Source organism: Festucalex cinctus, chromosome 1, assembly GCF_051991245.1.
Source record: "Festucalex cinctus isolate MCC-2025b chromosome 1, RoL_Fcin_1.0, whole genome shotgun sequence".
Classification (NCBI taxonomy): domain Eukaryota; kingdom Metazoa; phylum Chordata; class Actinopteri; order Syngnathiformes; family Syngnathidae; genus Festucalex; species Festucalex cinctus.
The window spans coordinates 46047117-46068325 of record NC_135411.1 but is presented as its reverse complement, the minus strand read 5'-3'; the positions used below and the strand labels follow the sequence as shown (position 1 = coordinate 46068325).

Below are 21209 nucleotides of genomic sequence, written 5' to 3'. Positions count from 1 at the left end.
CATTCAATCACTGCCCAGCTCTTTAAAATATAAAAAGGCAAGAGGAGCATGACACCAGTTGGGAAGATGAGTCAGCGAGTATCAAAACACCAATGGCTCTATATTGTTTATGGTGACTCACTAGCACTTGAAAACGCTGTGAGGGCAACTCTTGAACATATTCAACAGCTGAAGCAGTAAGAGCAGTTTTTCTTATGGGTATAATATACAGATTACACTTCTGAGACACCTTAACTTTGTTCAGTTCGGGAAAGTCAATACCAGCTGCAGTTCATGCCAGCACTCCCTCCTTTCATAAAATCTCATTCTTATTGCCCAAGAGGATACCAAGCAGCTCAGTTACATCACTTTATGGATCCCTGAAAAATAATGTGCTCATTTAATCACAGTGGTCCCTTGAGATATGAGCGACCCGATTTGTGAGATTTTCGAGGTACAAACAGTCATTCCTTTTTTTTTTTTTTTTTGCTTTGACTCATCGAGCACAAACTTGAGATGAGCGCTACATGGTGGCAGTGAACTCATTCAAATCACTTGACAGTAAGTAACAATTTGGTAAAAAGTGAACAACTCATTAAAAAATTATTATTTCCCTGTACGTAAATTGTGAACTTGCAGGTGCCAGTTTCCGATACTTGATAATGCAATGCATTTCTGCTGAAAATGTTTATTTTAATCAAAATTTTGTTCACACTCGGCTGCAAACAAAATTTTGATTAAAATAAACAAACGCAGCGGTTCGCAGCCGAGTGTGAAGCGATTGGGATGAAGATCAGCACCTCCAAATCCGAGACCATGGTCCTCAGTCGGAAAAGGGTGGCGTGTCCTCTCCAGGTCGGGGATGAGATCCTGCCCCAAGTGGAGGCGTTCAAGTATCTTGGTGTCTTGTTCACGAGTGAGGGCAGGATGGAGCGAGAGATCAACAGGCGGATCGGTGCAGCGCCTGCAGTGATGCGGACTCTGTATCGGTCCGTCGTGGTGAAGAAAGAGCTGAGCCAAAAGGCGAAGCTCTCGATTTACCGGTCGATCTACGTTCCAACCCTCACCTATGGTCACGAGCTGTGGGTCGTGACCGAAAGAACGAGATCCCGGATACAAGCGGCCGAAATGAGTTTCCTCCGCAGGGTGTCCGGGCTCTCCCTTAGAGATAGGGTGAGAAGCTCGGACATCTGGGAGGGACTCAGAGTCGAGCCGCTGCTCCTCCGCGTCGAGAGGAGCCAGCTGAGGTGGCTCGGGCATCTGGTTCGGATGCCTCCTGGACGCCTCCCTAGGGATGCATGTCCCACCGGCGGGAGGCCCCGGGGACGACCCAGGACACGCCGGAGAGACTATGTCTCTCGGCTGGCCTGGGAACGCCTTGGGATAACGCCGGAGGAGCTGGTTGGAGTGGCTGGGGAGAGGGAGGTCTGGATTTCTCTCCTAAAGCTGCTGCCCCCGTGACCCGACCTCGGATAAGCGGTAGTAAATGGATGGATTGATGAAAATTTTGTTCAACAAAAACAAATCTTTCTAGAACATGGCATAACTTTCACTCAAATAGAGGTACAACAATTAATTGTTTAATCCAATTAATCCACAATTATTTTGATAACTGAATAATAGTTTAAAAGGGATACTTGACTCATTGAGCCATTTTCAGCAATAAAAAGTTCATATTTTGTCGCTAATTAATGTGGTAACTTCATTATTTTTCATGTACAATTAATGCCCTCAAAAAGTACATTTTCTACTTGCTGTCGACTGATGACGTCACCTGTGCTGAGGAAGTAGGTAACGACTAATCATGGCTCAGTTTACTGACCAAATCCAGAAAACAGGTGAGCCATGATTGGTCGTTATCTACTTCTTCAGCAAGTAAACAGCAAGTAGAAAAAAAAAATCTTTTTAAAGGTATTAATTGTACATGAAAAATAATGAAGTTATCAAATTCATTCTGGACAAAATATTAACTTTTAACTGCTGAAAATTGTTCAATGAGTCAAGTGTCCCTTTAACATAAAATTGTCCAATCTCAACAGTCACTCCTCTCAAAGATTTCTAGACAGCAGTCTTTCATCAAAGCAGACTGATAAGCTTTGTGTGTAACCAAAACAAGACATTTTCAAACCTCTTCATTTACTTTAGAAAATAAGGTTCAAGACTTTTGCTGATTTTTAAAATGATGCTACGGACCAAACCAGAAAGTGAATCATAATCATTGTAGAATATGTTCTTTTCATTTGCTGCATTGTTAATTTGAAGTAATGTCCTGCTTTTTTGAAGAAAAGAAATTAATGAAAACATTTTTTCAATCTTGTTTTTTTTTTTTAAATCTGAGTCATTGGCTAATCAAAAAATAAACACAATAAATTAACAAAATAATCGCTAGTTGCAGCCCTACTAAAATATGACATTTGTTGGTCATTACTGACATTTCAACATCCAACTGCAAGACAGTGATGCAAATCAACAAACAGTCACTATGTGGTGAGTACTATTTAGCATTGATGAAGCTATGCTACCCATTTCTTAAAATCACAAATCTCAATCTGAGATCTTTTTTTCTCAGTCAAATGAATGTGTGTGTCACACAGACATGGATTGGAGACAACAACAGCACTGCATTTTCAGATGGCAGACAAAAACGGAGACACTGGAAGGGTAAGAAACAAAATGAGCTCATCTCCAATTCAAATCTTGCACACAATCGTCACAATGCATTTTGACCATGCTCCTGGAAACGCTTGCGTCGCGCCACCTGCGGCAATTTTGTCTCCGGAGCCATCAAGGTTAATTGGAATCAGACGGTTAAAAGCGGTTCAAATATTCCAAAAGTGACAAGACATTATGTTAATAGACATTTCAAGTCCTTGGTATCAAGGTGGAATCAATCGCGGCCGCATCCCTTGAGGTCAGCGTCCATACATAGCAATTAGCACAGTTGTGTGAACATGTGTGTGTGTGTGTGCGCGTGCAGGCGTGCAACAAGGATTAAATGTCAGATTATCTTCATACAGCAAGCACAGTTCTTCAAATGGTGGCATGTCAATTGAAAATTCACAGTAAAAAATAAAAATACAAAATGAGCACAGAATGCCAAGAAGCATAGACACTTACTGAATGTGCACACTGTGACTATGGTGCAAATGAAACCCATTACAGTATAAGTATGCTTCTATTGTATCTATTATCTCTCCAGTGAATGCACCTTTAAAAAATATACTATTCAGTGGAATCTCCATATAGACGACTTCCAGAGGAAGTTAGGAAAAGTGAATCACTAAACATCCCTTCATTAATTGTTCAGGCAAGGTTTTAAGTTAAACAAGTATAAAGAGGAGAGAATACAAGTGTAGAAAAGAATGAGAACACATTACCTGCAATTTTTTAATAAAATTAATTGTAATCACAATGATGCTATATTTTATTTCTGGGGAAAAAATAACAACTACTTCAAAAATATTTTAAGACGCTGGATATTGCAAAATGTCAGTTAGCCGCATCAGTTCAAAAGAGGTTTGTGTTTTGTTCAAATACTGCTGCCACAACTTGTATTAATTTTTATATATAAACTGGTTAAATAAAATAAAATAAAAGTAAGATTCACCACGCCAGTCAGAATAGTTCGTGCAAAAAATGGATGGACTTTGGAGTACTGGAACAATTATATTATTTACGGATTTTCCAAAACAGGTGGCTGCCATTGATAATGCATGATAATATTGTTTCCTGATTTAAAAAAAACAACAACAAAAAAAACAAAAAAACAAAACAAAACATGAGTGAGTGAAATTTGGGGCATCCCAGAAACAAAAAAAAAAAAAGCTTTAAAAAAAATTAATGAATAAATAATTACATTAAATTAAAATAAAATAAAATAAAATAAAATAAAATAAAATAAAATAAAATAAAGAAGTACTTATCGCCACCAAAGTATCAGGATCTGGATTGGATCGTGACAAGTGGATCGTCCCAACCCTAAGACATCCGGTTTCAAATAGGGGAAGCAGCCGAACAAATGTCAAACCTGACGGCTGTCTTCTCGGTGGCGTCGGCCTCATCCGTCAGGGGGAACTCATCTGCCAGAATCTCCTCAGGACTCCGAGGGTCATTCTGGGGGGGCTTCTGCTCTTTGCCTTTGATGCCCATCCCTGCTGTGATGGCGTTCCATAAAGCACTTTGGGACTTGGAGCCTGTAATTATGATAAGAGGTGCATTATGTTTGTATGTAGCTGTACTCGAGAAGCTTCTAATTTCTTTACTGGTGAGTAGCACTGAAGCTCAGTCACTTGACGGGAATCGAGTAGCATTCTAATGCTGCCATCATGTGGGTGTGTTATGTAACACAGCCAAAAGTGACACTAAATGACAAGAAAACATCACTGGCACAGTATGTTCATTTTGAAATTTGTAGTTAAAAAGACTCCTTTACACCGATTAACACTGATTGCATACAAGAGCATAAACGTCACTGTCCATTTGTAGAAGTTTCACAACCTTTATTGAGCCAAGGCACCAATTTTACCTCAAAAAAAAAAAAAATCTAATGATAATCTCATCGCCGTTTACTTACAAACGGCCTCACTCAGGTGAAATCTGGGCCTTTTTGATGGAACACAAAGCTGATCTACTCAGAGGAAGCCATTACTTATTCTGCCGTATGAAAAGCAACAGCTGGATACACAGGTTAGTTGGTGTACCTTTTGCCACCTAAGAGTTTTTAATTGTTTTGCTTTTTCACTGTACTTCATTGATCAAAGATATATTTAGAATTGGATCATTTTCATACAAAGTGTATTTGGATAATTTTCCACGGTGTGCCTGATGATCATTTCAATAAAGCCGACATGGTGATTTTTTTTTTTTTTTTGGTGACAAAATGGTGTTACACAGGATGATCGTCAAGGATAAAAATGTATATTATATATTCATTACATACAGTACAGTACGTTTCTGTTTTACTTTGAGGGCAAGGAGTCATTTTTGATCAATTAACAAGAGCCAAAATGGACACATTATGTAGGCAGGAGACTTGTGAAATTTCTCCAAGCAAGTGTAATACCATATATTTACACTGCATATGTTATGAATATCATTTTTTTGTACTTGGTTATTTTTTATTTTATTTTTTTGCTTTATTTTATTGACAATGTTACTTTTTTTGGGCAAAATATCCTTGATAAATAAGATTTTAACCAATATGCAGTACAGTCATACTACAATAATCTGAGTATTCATTGATTCTAATTAAGATTATATATTATCTAATTGAGCATTAAATATTTTTTTATATGATTGTAGATGCCACACACTCCATTACAGAGGAAAATAATCATGTGAGTCCTCCAAGTCAATCAGCATTTGTAAAAGTACAGGTGTATTGTATATTACTGTACTATACTGTAACTTAATAATTTAATAATTCAACATTTATTTTTCAAAAAATCATTTTGAGTCGCTTAATTTTAGACACCACATGCCTTCTTACTACAAATAAAAACAACTGTATTTGGTAACTTCAGAGACAATTGTCTCCAAATGTTTCACCACTACGAGGCAGTTCTCAGCAAATTCTTGAATTCAGATGGACTTTATGATAAATTCCGGTCAGGTTTCCGACCTCATCACAGTACTGAAACAGCTCTGATTAAAGTACTGAATGATATAAGATTGAGCACTGATGCAGGGAAGGTATCAGTGCTCGTCTTGTTGGACCTCAGTGCAGCATTTGACACGATTGATCATAATATACTGTTAGACAGGCTGGAAACTTGGGTGGGATTAAACAGTCCTAAAATGGTTCAAGTCCTACTTGTAGGAAAGGAGTTACTTTGTGACTATTGGAAATTTGAATCTGATCAAAAGGCCATGACATGTGGGGTCCCTCAAGGGTCAGTCCTTGGATGCCTGTTGTTCAGTCTGTATATGTTACCTTTGGATCAAATGCTTCAGAACGCCGATGTTGACTATCATAGTTATGTAGATGACACACAACTGTATTCATCAATGTCCCCAAATGACAGCAGTTCAATTAACGTATTGTGTCACTGTCTAGGGCAGTGGTCCCCAAGTCCGGTCCTCGAGAGCCCCTATCCAATCTGTTTTCTATGTCTCCCTCCTTCAGCGCAGCTGAATCTAATAATCAGCTCATCAGCAAGCTTTGCAGAAGCCTGATAACGATCCTGATCATGAATCAGATGTGTTAGTGGAGAGAAACATGGAAAACAGGCTGGATAGGGCACTCGAGGATCGAAATTGGGCACCCCTGGTCTAGAGCAAATTAACAACTGGATGAACCAAAATTTCCTTCAGCGAAACCAAACCAAAATGGGCAAATCTTTGTTGTCGGCAAGAGGATTGCTGTTAGAAAACACGTTGCGTCACTATTTTTAGACACCAAAGAGCAAGTTTGAAATCTTAGGGTACTGATACACTCAGACCTGACTTTGAGCAATCATATCAAATCAATCACTAAACCTGCCTTTTACCAGCTGAAAAACACCTCCAGACTGCAGGACTGCATGCTCCAAGCAGACCAAGAGAAGCTTATCCATGCTTTTATCACTAGCAGACTCGATTACTGCGTCTTATGGCTGTGATTTCTCTCAAAAGAATATCAGACAGTTGCAGCTCGAGTTCTGACCGAAACAAAGAGATCAGAACATATCACTCCAGTCCTTAAGGCTTTTTACACTGGCTCCCAGTCAGCTGTAGAATAGATTTCAAAATTCTGCTACTGGTCTATAAATCACTGAATGGTGTGAGTCCTGAATATATTCAAGAAATGCTGATTGAGTACAAACCTAGCAGGGCTCTGAGGTCTACAGACTTGGGCCAACTAGTGGAACCCAGAGTTCGAAGCAAACATGGTGAAGCTGCATTTAGCTGTTATGCTGCACACAAATGGAACAGGCCAAGTGTGTTTTTAAAATGTTTTTCCTATACCTTTGATTAAGGACTTTTAAACATTTTTAATTAAATAGTTTTTACTTTTAAATATTTTAGAAAATTACTTTTCTTTACTTTTAATGTTTTTAAAGTTTGCTGTTAATGTGTTTAACATTCTCAAATGACAATGTACGTTATTTTAGTAGTTTTTGTAAGTTACTTTTGTTTTCTCTGCTTTGCTTCTGAATGTTAATTGTTGTTTGGTGATGCTTGATGAAATATGCTATAGAAAAAAAAAAAACTTGCCTTGCCTTGCCTTACCTAACCATATGATTTCCACAAAGACATGCAATAAGTTTCATATGGAATTTTATGCTTTTATCCGAATTTGACCAATCAGCCGCTAACTAAATTGTGCACCACCAGCCAATAGTTGAACATTATCGAGAGGTCATTACAATTATGGGATTTAGGAAAAAATCACCACCACACATTAACAGAAGCCCAGAGATGTAGATTGAGAAGGAGTTCATGGGTAATACATCCTGTATTTAGTGCATTTTCCTGTGTGAAAACGGAAGACCCCGCCTTTAGAATTTGAATTAGTAAAAACAACACAAATGCCCCCAACACAATAGCAAGGTGTTTAAAGAAGTGTGTAAATGTAAATATGTGTATGAATTTGTAGATATAAGTGTTACATTATGGTACAAGGGAATCCTTTATTTTCGCAGTTTTTGTAATTATTTGGACAGTATATGATATATTGTACTCTGTTTAGTCGCTCCATTATACAGGATTGCACAAGACTGAGTGTCGTGATGTGTTCACCTCACATACTGTGAACAACTGTATACGAATGAATGATTAAGTAGTCCATACACTTACGTGCAAAACTGGCGTGTGGTCGACTTGAGCTTTCCCCATCTTCGTTGGCCACTGCAAAGAAGAAAAACAAAATTGATGAAGCCAAGAGAGAAAACCCAGCTGGGAGCAAAAAAATAAAAGTAAAAAAAAAAAAAAAACACACACGCACCCGCGCACACAAAAAGAAACATGCCAGGAAATTGACAAAGTTGTGCAATATTGCTGAAACCGTGATCTACTGGACAGTATTTACTTGGAAATAAAGGCTCTTAACAGTGACAGGTTATTGAGGAAAATTAATTAGCTACCATATGATGTTCTTTTCTGCTCCTCTTCCCCAATCTTAACCCATTCCAGACAAGTTTAAGTTACCATGGTGATGTGGCTCACTGGAAAGTGAGCCAGCTTTGTCCAAACAACGCACACCTGAACTGTCAGGTTTATCACAACATATCTCCAGGCGATTTCAGTGTGTTTTGGAAAGGGAATGTTGCATTTTTATGGCAGCGGGCAGTACAGAGTGTTTTTGTGTGTGTCACGATCCTAGTAGAGATGACGGTTAGAATGAGAAAGGTGATCTCACATGTACTGAGAGCCAACGCCGGTAAATACCGGTAGGTTTTTAAAGACATCCAAACACGTATAGAATTAGCCTTAATACCCACTAAAAGGGACATAAAATGCACCTTTTAATTGTGACAATATGAACACGCAGTCAAGAGGTTATTGGTTCAAATCTGAGTTTTCTTGTTTACCGGGTACTGCAGCTTCCTTCCTTCCCACAGTGCAAGTTAAGTCCATTAACTCATTTACTCCCAATAACGTATAAATACGTTTTTTTTCTTTAATGTTCTAAGTGTCCCAAAGACGTATTTATACGTTTTTTTGTTTTGTTTTTTTAATGCTGGAGCATACAGAAGGCTTTGATGCAGCCTCTCAACTGCAAAGAACAGTTGCAGAAATGGTAGTTATTACACAAACGGCCAGCAGGGGGCAGCAGAGCAAAGGAGATCAACCAGGGCCATCTAGAAAAAAAAGCTCAATTACTTACAATTTTAAATAGATTTGTGAAAACTGATTAAACTTAGCTCTCTTCTAATGCTAATTGCTGCAAAACGGAAACAGAAACATACTTTTTCTCCTGATGAAAGAAGAGACTTTAATCTTTCTTTTGATGAGTTCCATGCTTTTATAGCAATAGAACACAATATTCTGTGGGCCTCTCTTTATCTACTTTTAAAACCCATCTTAAAACCCATCTGTATTCTTTGGCTTTTGGCGTACCATGAGACTTAAAGTGCTTCATAAAGTTGAATTGAGTTGAGTTGAGTTGAGTTGAGTTGACACCCCGACACGGTATTTCATTTTTAAGAACATTAACATAATCTACATGCATAGAAATGTTTCAGGGACAACATTAAATCTAACAGCGGAGGTTATGTTGCAGAACACCCCCGCAAAAGGTGAAATCTGCAATATAGAAATACACCTTGGGCACATTATTATAACATTTAAAATAATTGCTAAATAATTTTAAGGTCTTGAAACACACTTTAAAAATAATATAAACACGTGGCGGCGGGGCTGAGTGGTAGCTTGGTCGTCTCGCAACTCAGAGGTTGTGACTCCATCGAAGTATAGCCATTTTGGTGCCCTAAGCATAAATGTTTTGTGGTGCACATGTCTACATTTCTGGGCTATCAGGTCATCATATGACAGCTTTTGTGCAATTTCCACATTTATGAAATGCTCCTTGAACATATTGAAGCATTGATCCTGTATTCAGAAATACAAGACAATATTCAGGGATTCTACAATGAAATATGGTTTTGAACCAACCATGGTACAAACATTTTCTAAATTGATTAGGATTATGGTATTGTGCAGGCCTATATTTAAAACACAGGTTCATGAAAATTTTAATAATCTATCTTTTTAGAGAAGGACTGATAGGGCACTATGTAAAAATTCTGGACATAATGTTAAAACAATGAATATGAAATGAGGAAATCTACTTAGCCTTAAGATGATTATTATTATTATTATTTTCAAATTACACTTACACCAGCACATGCCGCTCTTGGCCGTTCCATATGAAACAATATTGTCTCGTCACATTCCATTTAACATACCGTATAATGAACGTGCTGGTCACAACCATTCCACTGCGGCGTTTTTTTTTTTTTTTGCTAACTGTGGTCATGTAAACATAGCTGCTACAAAATAAACACATTGTCATTGTCATACCTGCAAGTGACGCGCGAGCATCATCTCATTGTTTTTTCTTTTCTGCCGATTGAAGCATAAAGTGCACTCCACCCCCCTCCCCCTTTCCCTAGTAGTTTGCTTCGTTGGAACGAAAGTGCACCCCGCCCCCCTCCCCCTTTCCCTAATAGGAACAAACTACTAGGGGAGGGGGGGCACCAACGTAGACCAGCGATATCGCTCGGCGAGTAAATAATGCTACGTTATTTTTTGTATTTATTAACATGCTTTACAAGCTTTTATTTTAAATATTAGACACTGATATTATAATTACTAATATGATTATTTTTACGGGCTTGATTTGTTTTTTGGTGCCCCCTTAGGCAGTTGGTGCCCTACGCGCAGTGCGTGATAAGCGTATGCGGAGCGCCGTGTCTGATCCTTGAGCAAGATACTAAACCCCCAGTTGCTCCTGATGCTGTGTTATCAGTAGATGAATGAGTAGTCAAATCAATGGCAATGGATTTGTCACGCCGCCACCAGAGTGGCGGTTCATGCTTTTGTTTTCACAGTCAGGTTCCCGTTTTATTTTGAAAGTATTAACTCTCATCTCACCCCAGGTCACTTACCCTTCCTGCAGCTCACTGATTACCGGTCCACGCCCATGATCACCACCACCTGCTTCCAATCAACCCTGCAATAAAAGTCATCAGCCTTCTCCCTCAGTTTGCCGAAGTGTCACATCTCAGTGCATGGAAGCGTCCTCACAGTCCTCGTACCACAGTCCTAGTTTGATGTCTTGCCTTGCCTTGTCTTGCGCCCTTAGTTTGCCCCTTGTTTTCCTCCCTAGTGGAGCGCCTTTTGTTGTCCCTGTTTTTGAGTGCCCTTTTTGTATCTCCAGTTTGGAGCTCTTTTTGTTCAGCCTTTTTTCCCTCTTTGAGAGGTGTTTTGAGTTTCCAGTGATTAAAGCTGCAGCCTTGTTGGCCAACTTAATACCTGCGTCTGAGTCCTACCTCCTCTCGTCGTGTCAGGATTCAACCGGTCAGCACTTCTTTCGGATGTTGTTGATGTTGCAAATGATGTGATCGGTAAAATCTGTTGTAGTATTATGTCCAAAAGGAAAAAATAAATAAATAAATAAAAAATACAAATGTAAAGAACTTTGAGGGCCTTATAAGGTGGAAAACCACTATATAAGTGGAGTACCACTTACCAGTACCTATACTATTCTATACTGTCTCACGATTCGATTCCATTACGATTTTTGGGTCTACAATTCGATTCAGAATCGATTTTTGATTCTCGATTCAAACGATTTTCGATTCAAAATTATTTGATTGACAAATGATTTCTGCTCCAATTTACAGATATGCACAACATTGTCATGATCTACTCCAGTCTGATTTGCAAGACAAAATGACAAATAGAGACATTAAAGTGTCTTTTTTTTTTTTTTTTGTTTAAACATTAATTTTGTATTTTAAGTGCCTTTTTCCACAAAAACAGCATGTGGGCTACAACTGTCTTTTCCCCTTCTTCTTCATTTCTAATTTAAATGAAATCGATTTTTGGATATTAAAATCGATTCAATTCGATTAATAAATGAGAATCTCGATTCTTTTATGAATCGATTTTTTGGCACACCCCTAATACTTATACATGTATATCATACACAAAAGAGAGCAAAAAAATCAATGAACACAAAACTGTTGTACAATGTAACAATGTGCACTCATGATGACTCATGACGATAATGAAGCTGTCATAATGCATAACATTCCCTTTTCAACACCAAAATAAAGGTGTTTTATTTGTTTAAAAAAAAACACACACAAAAAAAAAAGTGTTGAAATTGACTGTTGAAAATATTTGACCGCATGAGCATATACTACAACAAGTTGTTGGTACGAACATGGGTATAGGCAGTTGCGGGCTGGTTGTGTTTCTTGTTTTGTATACAAAGGGGGCTTCATCAATGCTGTTTAGTAACTGAAGCTCAACATATGTCAAGATTCCACGCCGCTAACATTACATTACACCATTATAAATGCGGAAGTCTGAATCAGCGGCTAGCAAAATGATAGCAATACTGATTGGCTCAAACAGTACATACGGATACGGATACAAAATTAATGAGAGAAAAACCCATGAAATACCGGGACCACGAATCCGCAACCTGTCTTACTGTATATATTTCTAGTTATGTTTTTATTATCTGGCATTTAGTTTGTCATCCGCACCATTGACAGGGTCCTTTCACCAAGGGGTGCCCAAACTTTTTTGAGCCAAGATCTGCTTTTCATCAACATCGCAAACCCACACACGTTCTCCGGCCTGTAATAACTACACGCAACTGCACAACATCTTTTCTTGTCATACAACCACTAGACATCACATGCGTTAAAGCTTTACTTGTTACATTCATACGGCAAAAACAAAACTTACTAAGGTAAAGAAGATTAGAAATAATTCTTAGAAGCACGGAAAAATAAAAAAATTCTATACCCTGATGGGCTAGGTTACATGGCGGTGTATCATCAATAGAAACACTGCAGCACTAACTAGATTGGTTTGCAACAAATCCCTACAGCTGGGAGTCCAAACATCAGTAGCTCAACTCTACATTTAACAAAGCACTGGACATGAGGGGCAATGAGGAAGAGGTGCTTCACAGTCACGCTTCAAAGGTGGTGATTGGCGAACCGCGTGCACCGAGAACCTTGGCCCAGTGAAGCCACTGATTGTGATTCTTCTTAGTTGTCATGGCAACTGTCCATACTTGCCGAAAGCACTGCATTGAAATGTAGGCCACAAGTGACAAGAGCGGATTTTGAGCTCTACTCACATGTGAACCGAAAGTGAATTTACGTGAGACTATAAAATCTCTGAGTTGTGTTTATGGCTTCTAAGTGGGGTACCTGTTGCATCCTCTTTGCGAGATATCTTTTACCATATCTCCAAGAGTTGTAGTACTTTCTGATTTGAACAAATATACTGAAGGCAGCACAAAGGGCTAAAATGGTTAGCACACCTGCCTCACATTTTTGGTGTTTCAGTTTGAATGTGTACCCTGCCTCTCGGCTCCAGTCAGTTTGGATTAGCCTCAGCTCACTCATTCCTCAAAACCGTCCGGAAGTCATTTTCAATGACCTCACCGAACTACTGCCATGACAGAGTTTTTACCTTGGAAGTCGCCAAAGCTGTGTTCCGATTAGCCAGCTGGTATCAGCTCACTCACAAAGGCCTTCATGATCGCATCCCTTACCACTGTTGTCCACTAGGGATGTAACGATATCCAAATATCACAATACGATATTATCACGATATGAAGGTCACGATACGATAATTATCACGATATTGTGGGGAGGTTGGCGATATTTAAAAAAGGTCACAATATTGGTAAAAAAAATTAGCTCATACTAAAAAAAGCACAATATTGTGCTTTTGTACAGAACAGCAATACATATAAACGACCTTCAATGTCTAATAACACTTAAATATTGAGGCACTTAATCGCTAATGCAGCCCACATTGAGTTCCTCCACATATTGACTCGCTTCAAAGCATTTTACAATCCCTTCATCTGACAATTAGTGTATTTTCAACATAGAATGGCCAAAACATAGCTAATGAAAATTAAACTGCATAAAAAAATAAAAAAAACTAGCCACCATTGGGTGCTATAACTGCACAAATGGAAATCAACCTGACTTTTTGAACAGATGTGTAGCTTTCAAATATCGTGAACATGACGACGACAATATTGTGGAAGTTTTAATATGACAATATCACGATATTGCCGGTATTGTTACATCCCTAGTGTCAACCAACGATTTCAGGGATTGCCGCCACAACAGGCATTGACCACCTTACAGCCATAGCTCCAGTCAGCCGCCTCAACAATAGATACATAAGTGGTATCATACAATACATACATACGGGGTGTGAGAGTGAAGTTCTACAACTGCTATGAATATATATATATATATATATATATATATATATATATATATATATATATTTCAAACACAAACTACAAGTGTTCCCCTTCAAACTAATCCCACTCGGGTTGAACACACTTTTCCAGCCTTATCTGCCACGCCTTCATCAAGTCCTTTAAAGATTCTTCCAGAATCCTCCGCAGCTCATAGACATCTTGATGTCGTAGACGTCCTCAAAATTCCTCCCTTGATTAGCTTGGAAAAGAGGAGGTGAATTCCACATTGTCAAGTTCAGGTCAGTAGCGAGATTCATGTCATGTTCTTCTCAGCCAAGTTCCATCCGATGCTCAGGGCATTGTGAGCAGCCAAGCTGTTGTCCTACTACACCTCTTGCTTCTTCTCGCTCACTGAACAAAGCAAACACTCTTTGCCGACTTGCCGGTGGAAGGAGAAAACTCAGCTTAAAAAAGATCACCAGTCCTGGAACCTTGACACACCTATTTTTCCCCCACAAATGCAAGCAAGATGACTTCACAGCAATGCATCATGTCTTGCTTGCCAACAGCAAAAGTGCCACGTGTGACAAAACTGCAAAACACCCTCCTTTAGAGCTGATGCCACATTGAACCACATCATTGGTTTGTTTTTCTATTTTCTCCTGCCAAAGCACATAAGTTCATCCACATTCGGGTTGTCAGGACAATAACATGAATCCCAGGTGACGTCAGTGGCAGTTTGAAAGCTCGCTTGTTTCCATGGAGGGCTCGCAGCGCAGCGGCAAGCATCAACTTCAGCCGAATGGACTAATGCACCGAGTTGAGTGGCGGTCTCGAATGTGACGTGCACATAAAGTCTTACCTATGGTGATGTTGAAGCCGTCAATGCTGAAAGTGGCGCTGCGACCCTTTCGGAAGCGATGCTTCTTAGAGTTCACCTCCATCCCTCAGGCAGCCCAGCGCTTTTAGTCCGCTCTTTCAGTTGTTTTGTTTTTTTCCCAGTTCATTAAAACACTATTTTAAAAAAACAAACAACAACAAACAAACAAAAAAACAAACAATCACTGGACTCCACTTGCTGTTCAGTGCCAGCAGACAACTCTCACACTGGCCACCTTTTCATGCACAGACCTTAGTCTCCGTCATGACTTTATTTTCTCCCTCTCTTAACGTTTCCTGACACCTCAACAAGCTCATTTCAACTTCTCTCTCTCTCTTGCTCTCTCTCTCCCTCCCTCCCTCTCTCTCTCCCTCTCTCTCTCTCCCTCTCCCTCTCTCCCCTGTTCTCACTCACTCACTCCCCTAAGAGGTATGGTAGGTGTATAGTGGGCGGTCAGGAGGGGAGGACATCTCTAGAGATCTTTAAAAACAACGGCTCCTCCTGCTAGGAAGAATTTTCAGCATTTGTAGGCTCAGAGTTGGCGTGACAAACTCCTGTCGGAATCTATTCTTGCATTGCTGGCTAAAAATGTAAAAAAAAAAAAAAAAAAAAAAGATTCTATCATGACATGTCTAAGAAAACATGTCATGGCAAACTGAACAAGAGTGATTATGTGCGTTGAGTCCCGACGAGTCACTGAATCAATGCCGCTGGCCTTTCATTTTGTAGATGCTTATTTACCCAAGCACAGAAAGGCGAAGCCCATTATGAGCTCACACGCACACACGCACGGGTGCACGCATGCACACACACAAAAGCTCTGTTCCACGGAATACACAGTGTTCCCGCTTCAATGGTTACACAGTATTTGTAATAGTACACAAAACCCACTGCAATGAATTCACATCGAAGCAAGGACAGTGGTTTCTTTATTACTTTTTCACTATTATCTGGAAGATATCATCCTTTTGTGCTTGTTTAAACTAGCTTTCCCTTGAATAAAGTGCGCATGGACACACGCGCGCACGCGCGCACATGCACACACAAAGAATCACCGAATAATGTAATGTGCTCCTTATTAACACCATCTGACATTTAGCTCCAGAATTTTTTCCCTCTCTTTCATTTCCCCGCCCAATCATGTCATCCTTGCTATTTCCCTTTCAGATAAGATGCTAATAACAGAAGATGTACATCACGTGATATCTCTTTAATGTCACTTCATATTGAGGAACTTACCTTTTATGGGTCTGAATACAGTACATTAACTCATTCACTCCCAACCATTTTCATGTTATATTGCTATAAAACATGGAACTTACCAACTTACCAATAGAAAAATGTGTCTCTTCTTTCATTAGAAAAATAAATAAATAAATAAATAATAAAAAATACAAAATATTTTTTTATCTGTTAGAATTAGCGTTCGAATTAGCAAAGTTTCATCATTATTCACAAACCTGTTGAAAATACTTGGAAAAAGAGCTTGTTGCAACATGGACCTGGTTGATCTCTTATACTTTGCTGCCACCGGCTGGCCGTTTTTTTTTTGTTTTTTTTTTGGTAATAACTACCATCGCTTTAAGCGACCACTTCAGGTCAGAAACTGCATCAAAGCCTTCATACAAAATCTCTAGCAAACAAAAACCTAAAAACGTATAAATACGTTTTTGGGAGTGAATGAGTTAATTTAGTACAAGCCTTAACCAAATTATTGTCTTCAACTGACAACATTTACCACGTCATGTTCCTTCTAATAGACACTGGGGTCACCAGGTACATCATCCACTTGAGATAAACGCCTCCCTAGAAATAGACAATTATCAAAAAACGTATTAGGTAATTATCTCCGTTCATATTGACATGCTGTGGCAATTCAGGACACAGGTGCAAATAAGGTTGGCCGTCAAGGCAGAGGTTTATTCAACAAAAAACTTCTCACTCTAAGGGGAAACAAAACAAAGGCTATGAAAAGGTTAAACTAAATGGGCTCTAAAAGGGAGGATATCTAAGCTTCAAACAAAACAACAAAAGGCACTCCTAAACTGAATACTAAAGAGTGGCTATGTAAGTTACAACAACAAAATCTCACATGAGACTAAGAAAAGCAAGGCAGTGGACCGAGACTAGGACTGGGAAGAAAAGTCGACCAAGTTGGTTGGGTCGACCACAAATTTAGGCCTACGCAAAAATGCATGTGTCAAAGCTATTTTAATCATTTTAAAAAAACATATTTGCCAGCACCTGGAAGTTGCCGGGACGCCCGGAACAAATATTTCGTGTTCCGCACAGACACTTATTGCTGACGGACTCCGATTCACCCCTACTATCTAAGATGCTTCTTAGGGTTTGTTTGCGGTCTCTTTAGACTGAAAGGGAAGAAAATTAACATTGCCATATGTCTTATGTTTGTAACAAAACAATCCGCATCAAAATCGCAAAATAAATAAAAGAGCTTTAATGAAATTATTCCCGCTGGCCAGACACATGGCGGGTGGCCCTACATGCATCAGCAACAGGAAGGTGGTATCTACTGCTGTTAAACATCGAGCAAGACTGTTCCGGATGCTGTGAGTTTTTTTGTATCTCACTCCTCCAAGTAGCATGCAGGTGAGGCCATTCAGCACAGTAAGGAATATTATACTCCAGTTTTACGCCACCAAATGTGCAAAAACCAAACCAAATTGACACAAAATGCACTTAACAACAGACAAAAGGGTGTTTGCACGGACACTGGCGGTAGAAATGAACTCACTTCGGACGTAATTGGATTTGAATGGGATGGAACCAGGGTGATGGGATCTTGGAGCATAACATTCTGTGCGCGAGTGCGGTACCATTAGTATGCTGCATCAATGGCCATTGTAGGCTTCGACAACTCAATATGCTTGAACGAGACAAGCAAATATGTCAGGCTTAGTAAACATATGATGAAGATCAAGCGCTATTTAAGTGCATTAATATTGTGATAAAATAGGATTTTTCATTATGTTGGACTATGAAGTGATTTTCAGGAAAAGTACAATAAGTACGTGATTCGAGTTTATTCAGCGCTAATGCTAATGGCGATTGTTAATCGTTTAGCATAGGATAATTTTGTTGGTTTGTGTAATATGTGCATATGTATGCAGAAGATAAGGAACAATGAGTATTTACATCAACCAAATTCAACTCAGGTTCAACCTTAGTAGGAAAAAAAATAAAAAATAAAAAAATAAAAAAAGGGAAAAAAAATTATTTTTTTTTAATCTTTTTTTTGTGGGGGGGCAGGGCTATTAGTCGATTAATCGATGGAATAATTGATAGGTGACAGGATTAAAAAAATAAAAAAAAAACTTGTTAGTGACAGCACTAACAGACTGTAGATGGGATATTAGGCCCTGTTCACACGTAAGTTCCCCAAATGAATCTTGTACAGGCATAAAAGTTTCAAGACATGCGAGTGTCCAAAAGACGACGCTGAAGACGTTTAACAGCTGTAATATATATATGCCAAATCTGGAGTGGCGCAGTAGCGCTGCCACAGGGAGTTAATGGCCGATCGGCCAAAACAATGGAACCCGCGAGGCCGCCATATTACTCCTCCCAAGAAATGTTCCTCTGCATACAATCCTACACATTTACACTATCCAAATTAGGGAACATTTGAGATAGTACTTTGTAGAAACAGCCTGTTTTATGATTATTTAATTTTGTTAAACATAAAAATGAGGATTTCAGACATTTTACAACTTGCCTTAAAATTATAGGCTTAATGACATTTACAGGAGGAAACTTGTATATTATTTATTAAAGATTATAACTGTAATTCAACAAAAGATAACTCTGCCAAATCTAATATTGGGGTCTAGGAACTGAGTGATAAAATAAAAGGGGGTCTTCAAAGTAGAGCTGGTCGATAAATAGATATTGAGCCGTAATCGCCTTTTCTGGTGAAAACGGTTTCAGCCCTGCACCATTTTTGGTTAATCGAAGCCGTTGTAGTTTCCTCTGTATTTCTGCTTCCTCCCACGAGTGCGCAGTCTGAACAACAACAACAACAACAATAACCATGGCCACCGTCGATTCTGCTTGGTTTGCCCAAGCAAGTGAACATAATTATCCCTCAGATACGAACACGTTTTTTCCGATACGTTTTTTTTTTTTTTTCTAAATCACCGTAACTTCTGAACAGTTTGAACTCAACTCAACTTTATTTATAAAGCGCTTTAAGAACAAGTATTGCTGTATACAAAGTGCTGTACATAAACATAAATATCAGTTTTGCAGTAAACAAGAACAAAGCAAACATTTTGAAGTGCAATACAAGTTTTTTTTCAAGTAAATACATTTTACATCAGTAAATAAATAAGTAGTGAATAAAGAGATAAATACATAAATAAGGAGACTAAACATCAAACTCATACACACCACAAAACACCAAGAACAAGTCTCATGGTGCGCCAAAAGCCAAAGAATACAGATGTGTTTTAAGATGTGTTTTAAAAGAGGATAACGAGGGGGATTGCCCAATATTTAGTGGAAGGTCGTTCCAAAGGGAGGGACCGGCAACAGCAAAAGCACAATCTCCTCTAAGCCTCTCCTTAGCCCTCGGCACCTCCAATTGAGTCTGGTCTGCTGACCTGAGGCACCGGCCAGGTGTGTAGGGGTGCAAGAGCTCGGCGAGATAAGGTGGGGAAAGACCATTGAGAGATTTGAAAACAAATAGAAGAATCTTAAAGTTGATTCTAAATTTCACAGGCAGCCAGTGAAGATAGGCCAGAATAGGGGTTATGTGTTCCCTCTTATGGGCACCAGTAAGGAGACGAGCAGCAGCATTTTGGACAAGCTGGAGATGCTGCAGGGAGGACTGGCTGATTCCAAAATAAAGTGCATTACAGTAATCCAGCCGAGATGTAACAAAGGTATAGATTACCAATTCCAAGTGCTGCTGAGATATGAGATTTTTTACCTTAGCCAACTGTCTAAGATGAAAAAAGCTGTATTTGACAACAGCGGCCGGTCCACTTTAAAGTCACTGTCCATCTTGACACCCAGGTTTAAGGCTGTTGGCTTTTAATAAATCGGGTAGTGTAGTGTGGAAATGGTATGGTTTCAACAAGACAGACTTGTGTTCCTCTCAGGCAACTTGAAGCCTGCCTACATGAACTTGCCTAAAGGCTGGCTGGCTGGCTGACTGGGAGACTGATTGGACGGGTTAGACTGACTTGACTAACTGTAGGTTATTCCATCCATCCATTTTCTTGACCGCTTATTCCTCACAAGGGTCGCGGGGGGTGCTGGCGCCTATCTCAGCTGGCTCTGGGCAGTAGGCGGGGGACACCCTGGACTGGTTGCCAGCCAATAGCAGGGCACACAGAGACGAACAACCATCCACACGCACAAGCACACCTAGGGACAATTCGACGCGCCCAATTAACCTGCCATGCATGTCTTTGGAATGTGGGAGGAGATCGGAGTACCCGGAGAAGACCCACGCAGGCACGGGGAGAACATGCAAACTCCACCCAGGAAGGCCGGAGCCTGGACTCGAACCGGAGTCCTCAGAACTGGGAGACGGATATGCTAACCACTCGTTCACCGTGCCGCCCCTGTAGGTTATTCATTTTATAAAAGTTAACGTTTGCGTTTATTCATTTCTGGGCTATCCAGTAATATATACAGATCAGACTTAGACTTAGACTTGACTGTATTGATCCCTTTGGGATGGCTCCCTCTGGGGGAAATTTACATGTCCAGCAGCAATGAGAACAGATAATAAAATAAAAAATAATTCAATCAATCAATAAATAAGGTTACTACACCAGACATTGAATTAATAATAATAATAATAATAATAATAATAATAAGAATAATAATAATAATAATGATAATAATAATACATAATTCAATCAATAAATAAATAAGGTTATTACACCGTAGATTGAATTAAATAAATTAAAGTACAGTAAAGTACCATATTTGTGAAGTGAAATGCACGCTACAAGTGAGGAGTTGTAGAGTACAATGGCACGGTGGACAAAGGGGTTCTTTAGTCTGTTGGTCCGGCACTTGGGGAGCGTCAGCCTTCTACTGAACAGGCTCCTCTGAATGCTGATGACAGTGTGCAGATGGTGGCTGGTATTGTCCATAATATCCAGCAGTTTGTCCAGAGTTCTCTTCTCTGCCACTGTCACCAGAAAGTCTAGCTTCATGCCGACCACAAAGCCGGCCCGCCTGATAAGCTTGTCCAGTCTGTGAAAGTCCTTCTTGGATATGCTGCCCCCCCAGCACACCACGGTGTAAAAGAGAACACTTGAAACCACAGACTGGTAAAACATCTTCAAAAGTTTGCTGCAGATGCTGAAAGAACGCAGTCTCCTCAGGAAGTACATCCTGCTTTGTGTCTTCCTGTACAGGTGACTGGTGTGTGTTGTCCAGTCCAGTTTATTGTCCAGGCACAGCCCAAGGTAT

The 21209-nt window shown here is 39.5% G+C and overlaps 1 protein-coding gene across 5 annotated transcripts in view; it reads right to left on the bottom strand.

The window, feature by feature from the left end:
* pde1cb (phosphodiesterase 1C, calmodulin-dependent b) overlaps positions 1–21209 on the bottom strand; it is a 282706-nt gene that overhangs the window by 231379 nt on the left and 30118 nt on the right. For 2 of the 5 annotated variants that reach the window (XM_077537610.1, XM_077537617.1), the window contains exons 2-3: positions 7756–7806; positions 4007–4172 (exon numbers count right to left, since the gene is read on the bottom strand). In XM_077537610.1, coding sequence (XP_077393736.1) covers positions 4007–4172; positions 7756–7806 — 217 coding nt within the window. Of the gene's footprint in view, positions 1–4006; positions 4173–7755; positions 7807–14018; positions 14429–14738; positions 15017–21209 lie in introns of those variants that run through there. The other 3 variants (XM_077537623.1, XM_077537629.1, XM_077537636.1) reach the window with 3 other exon arrangements.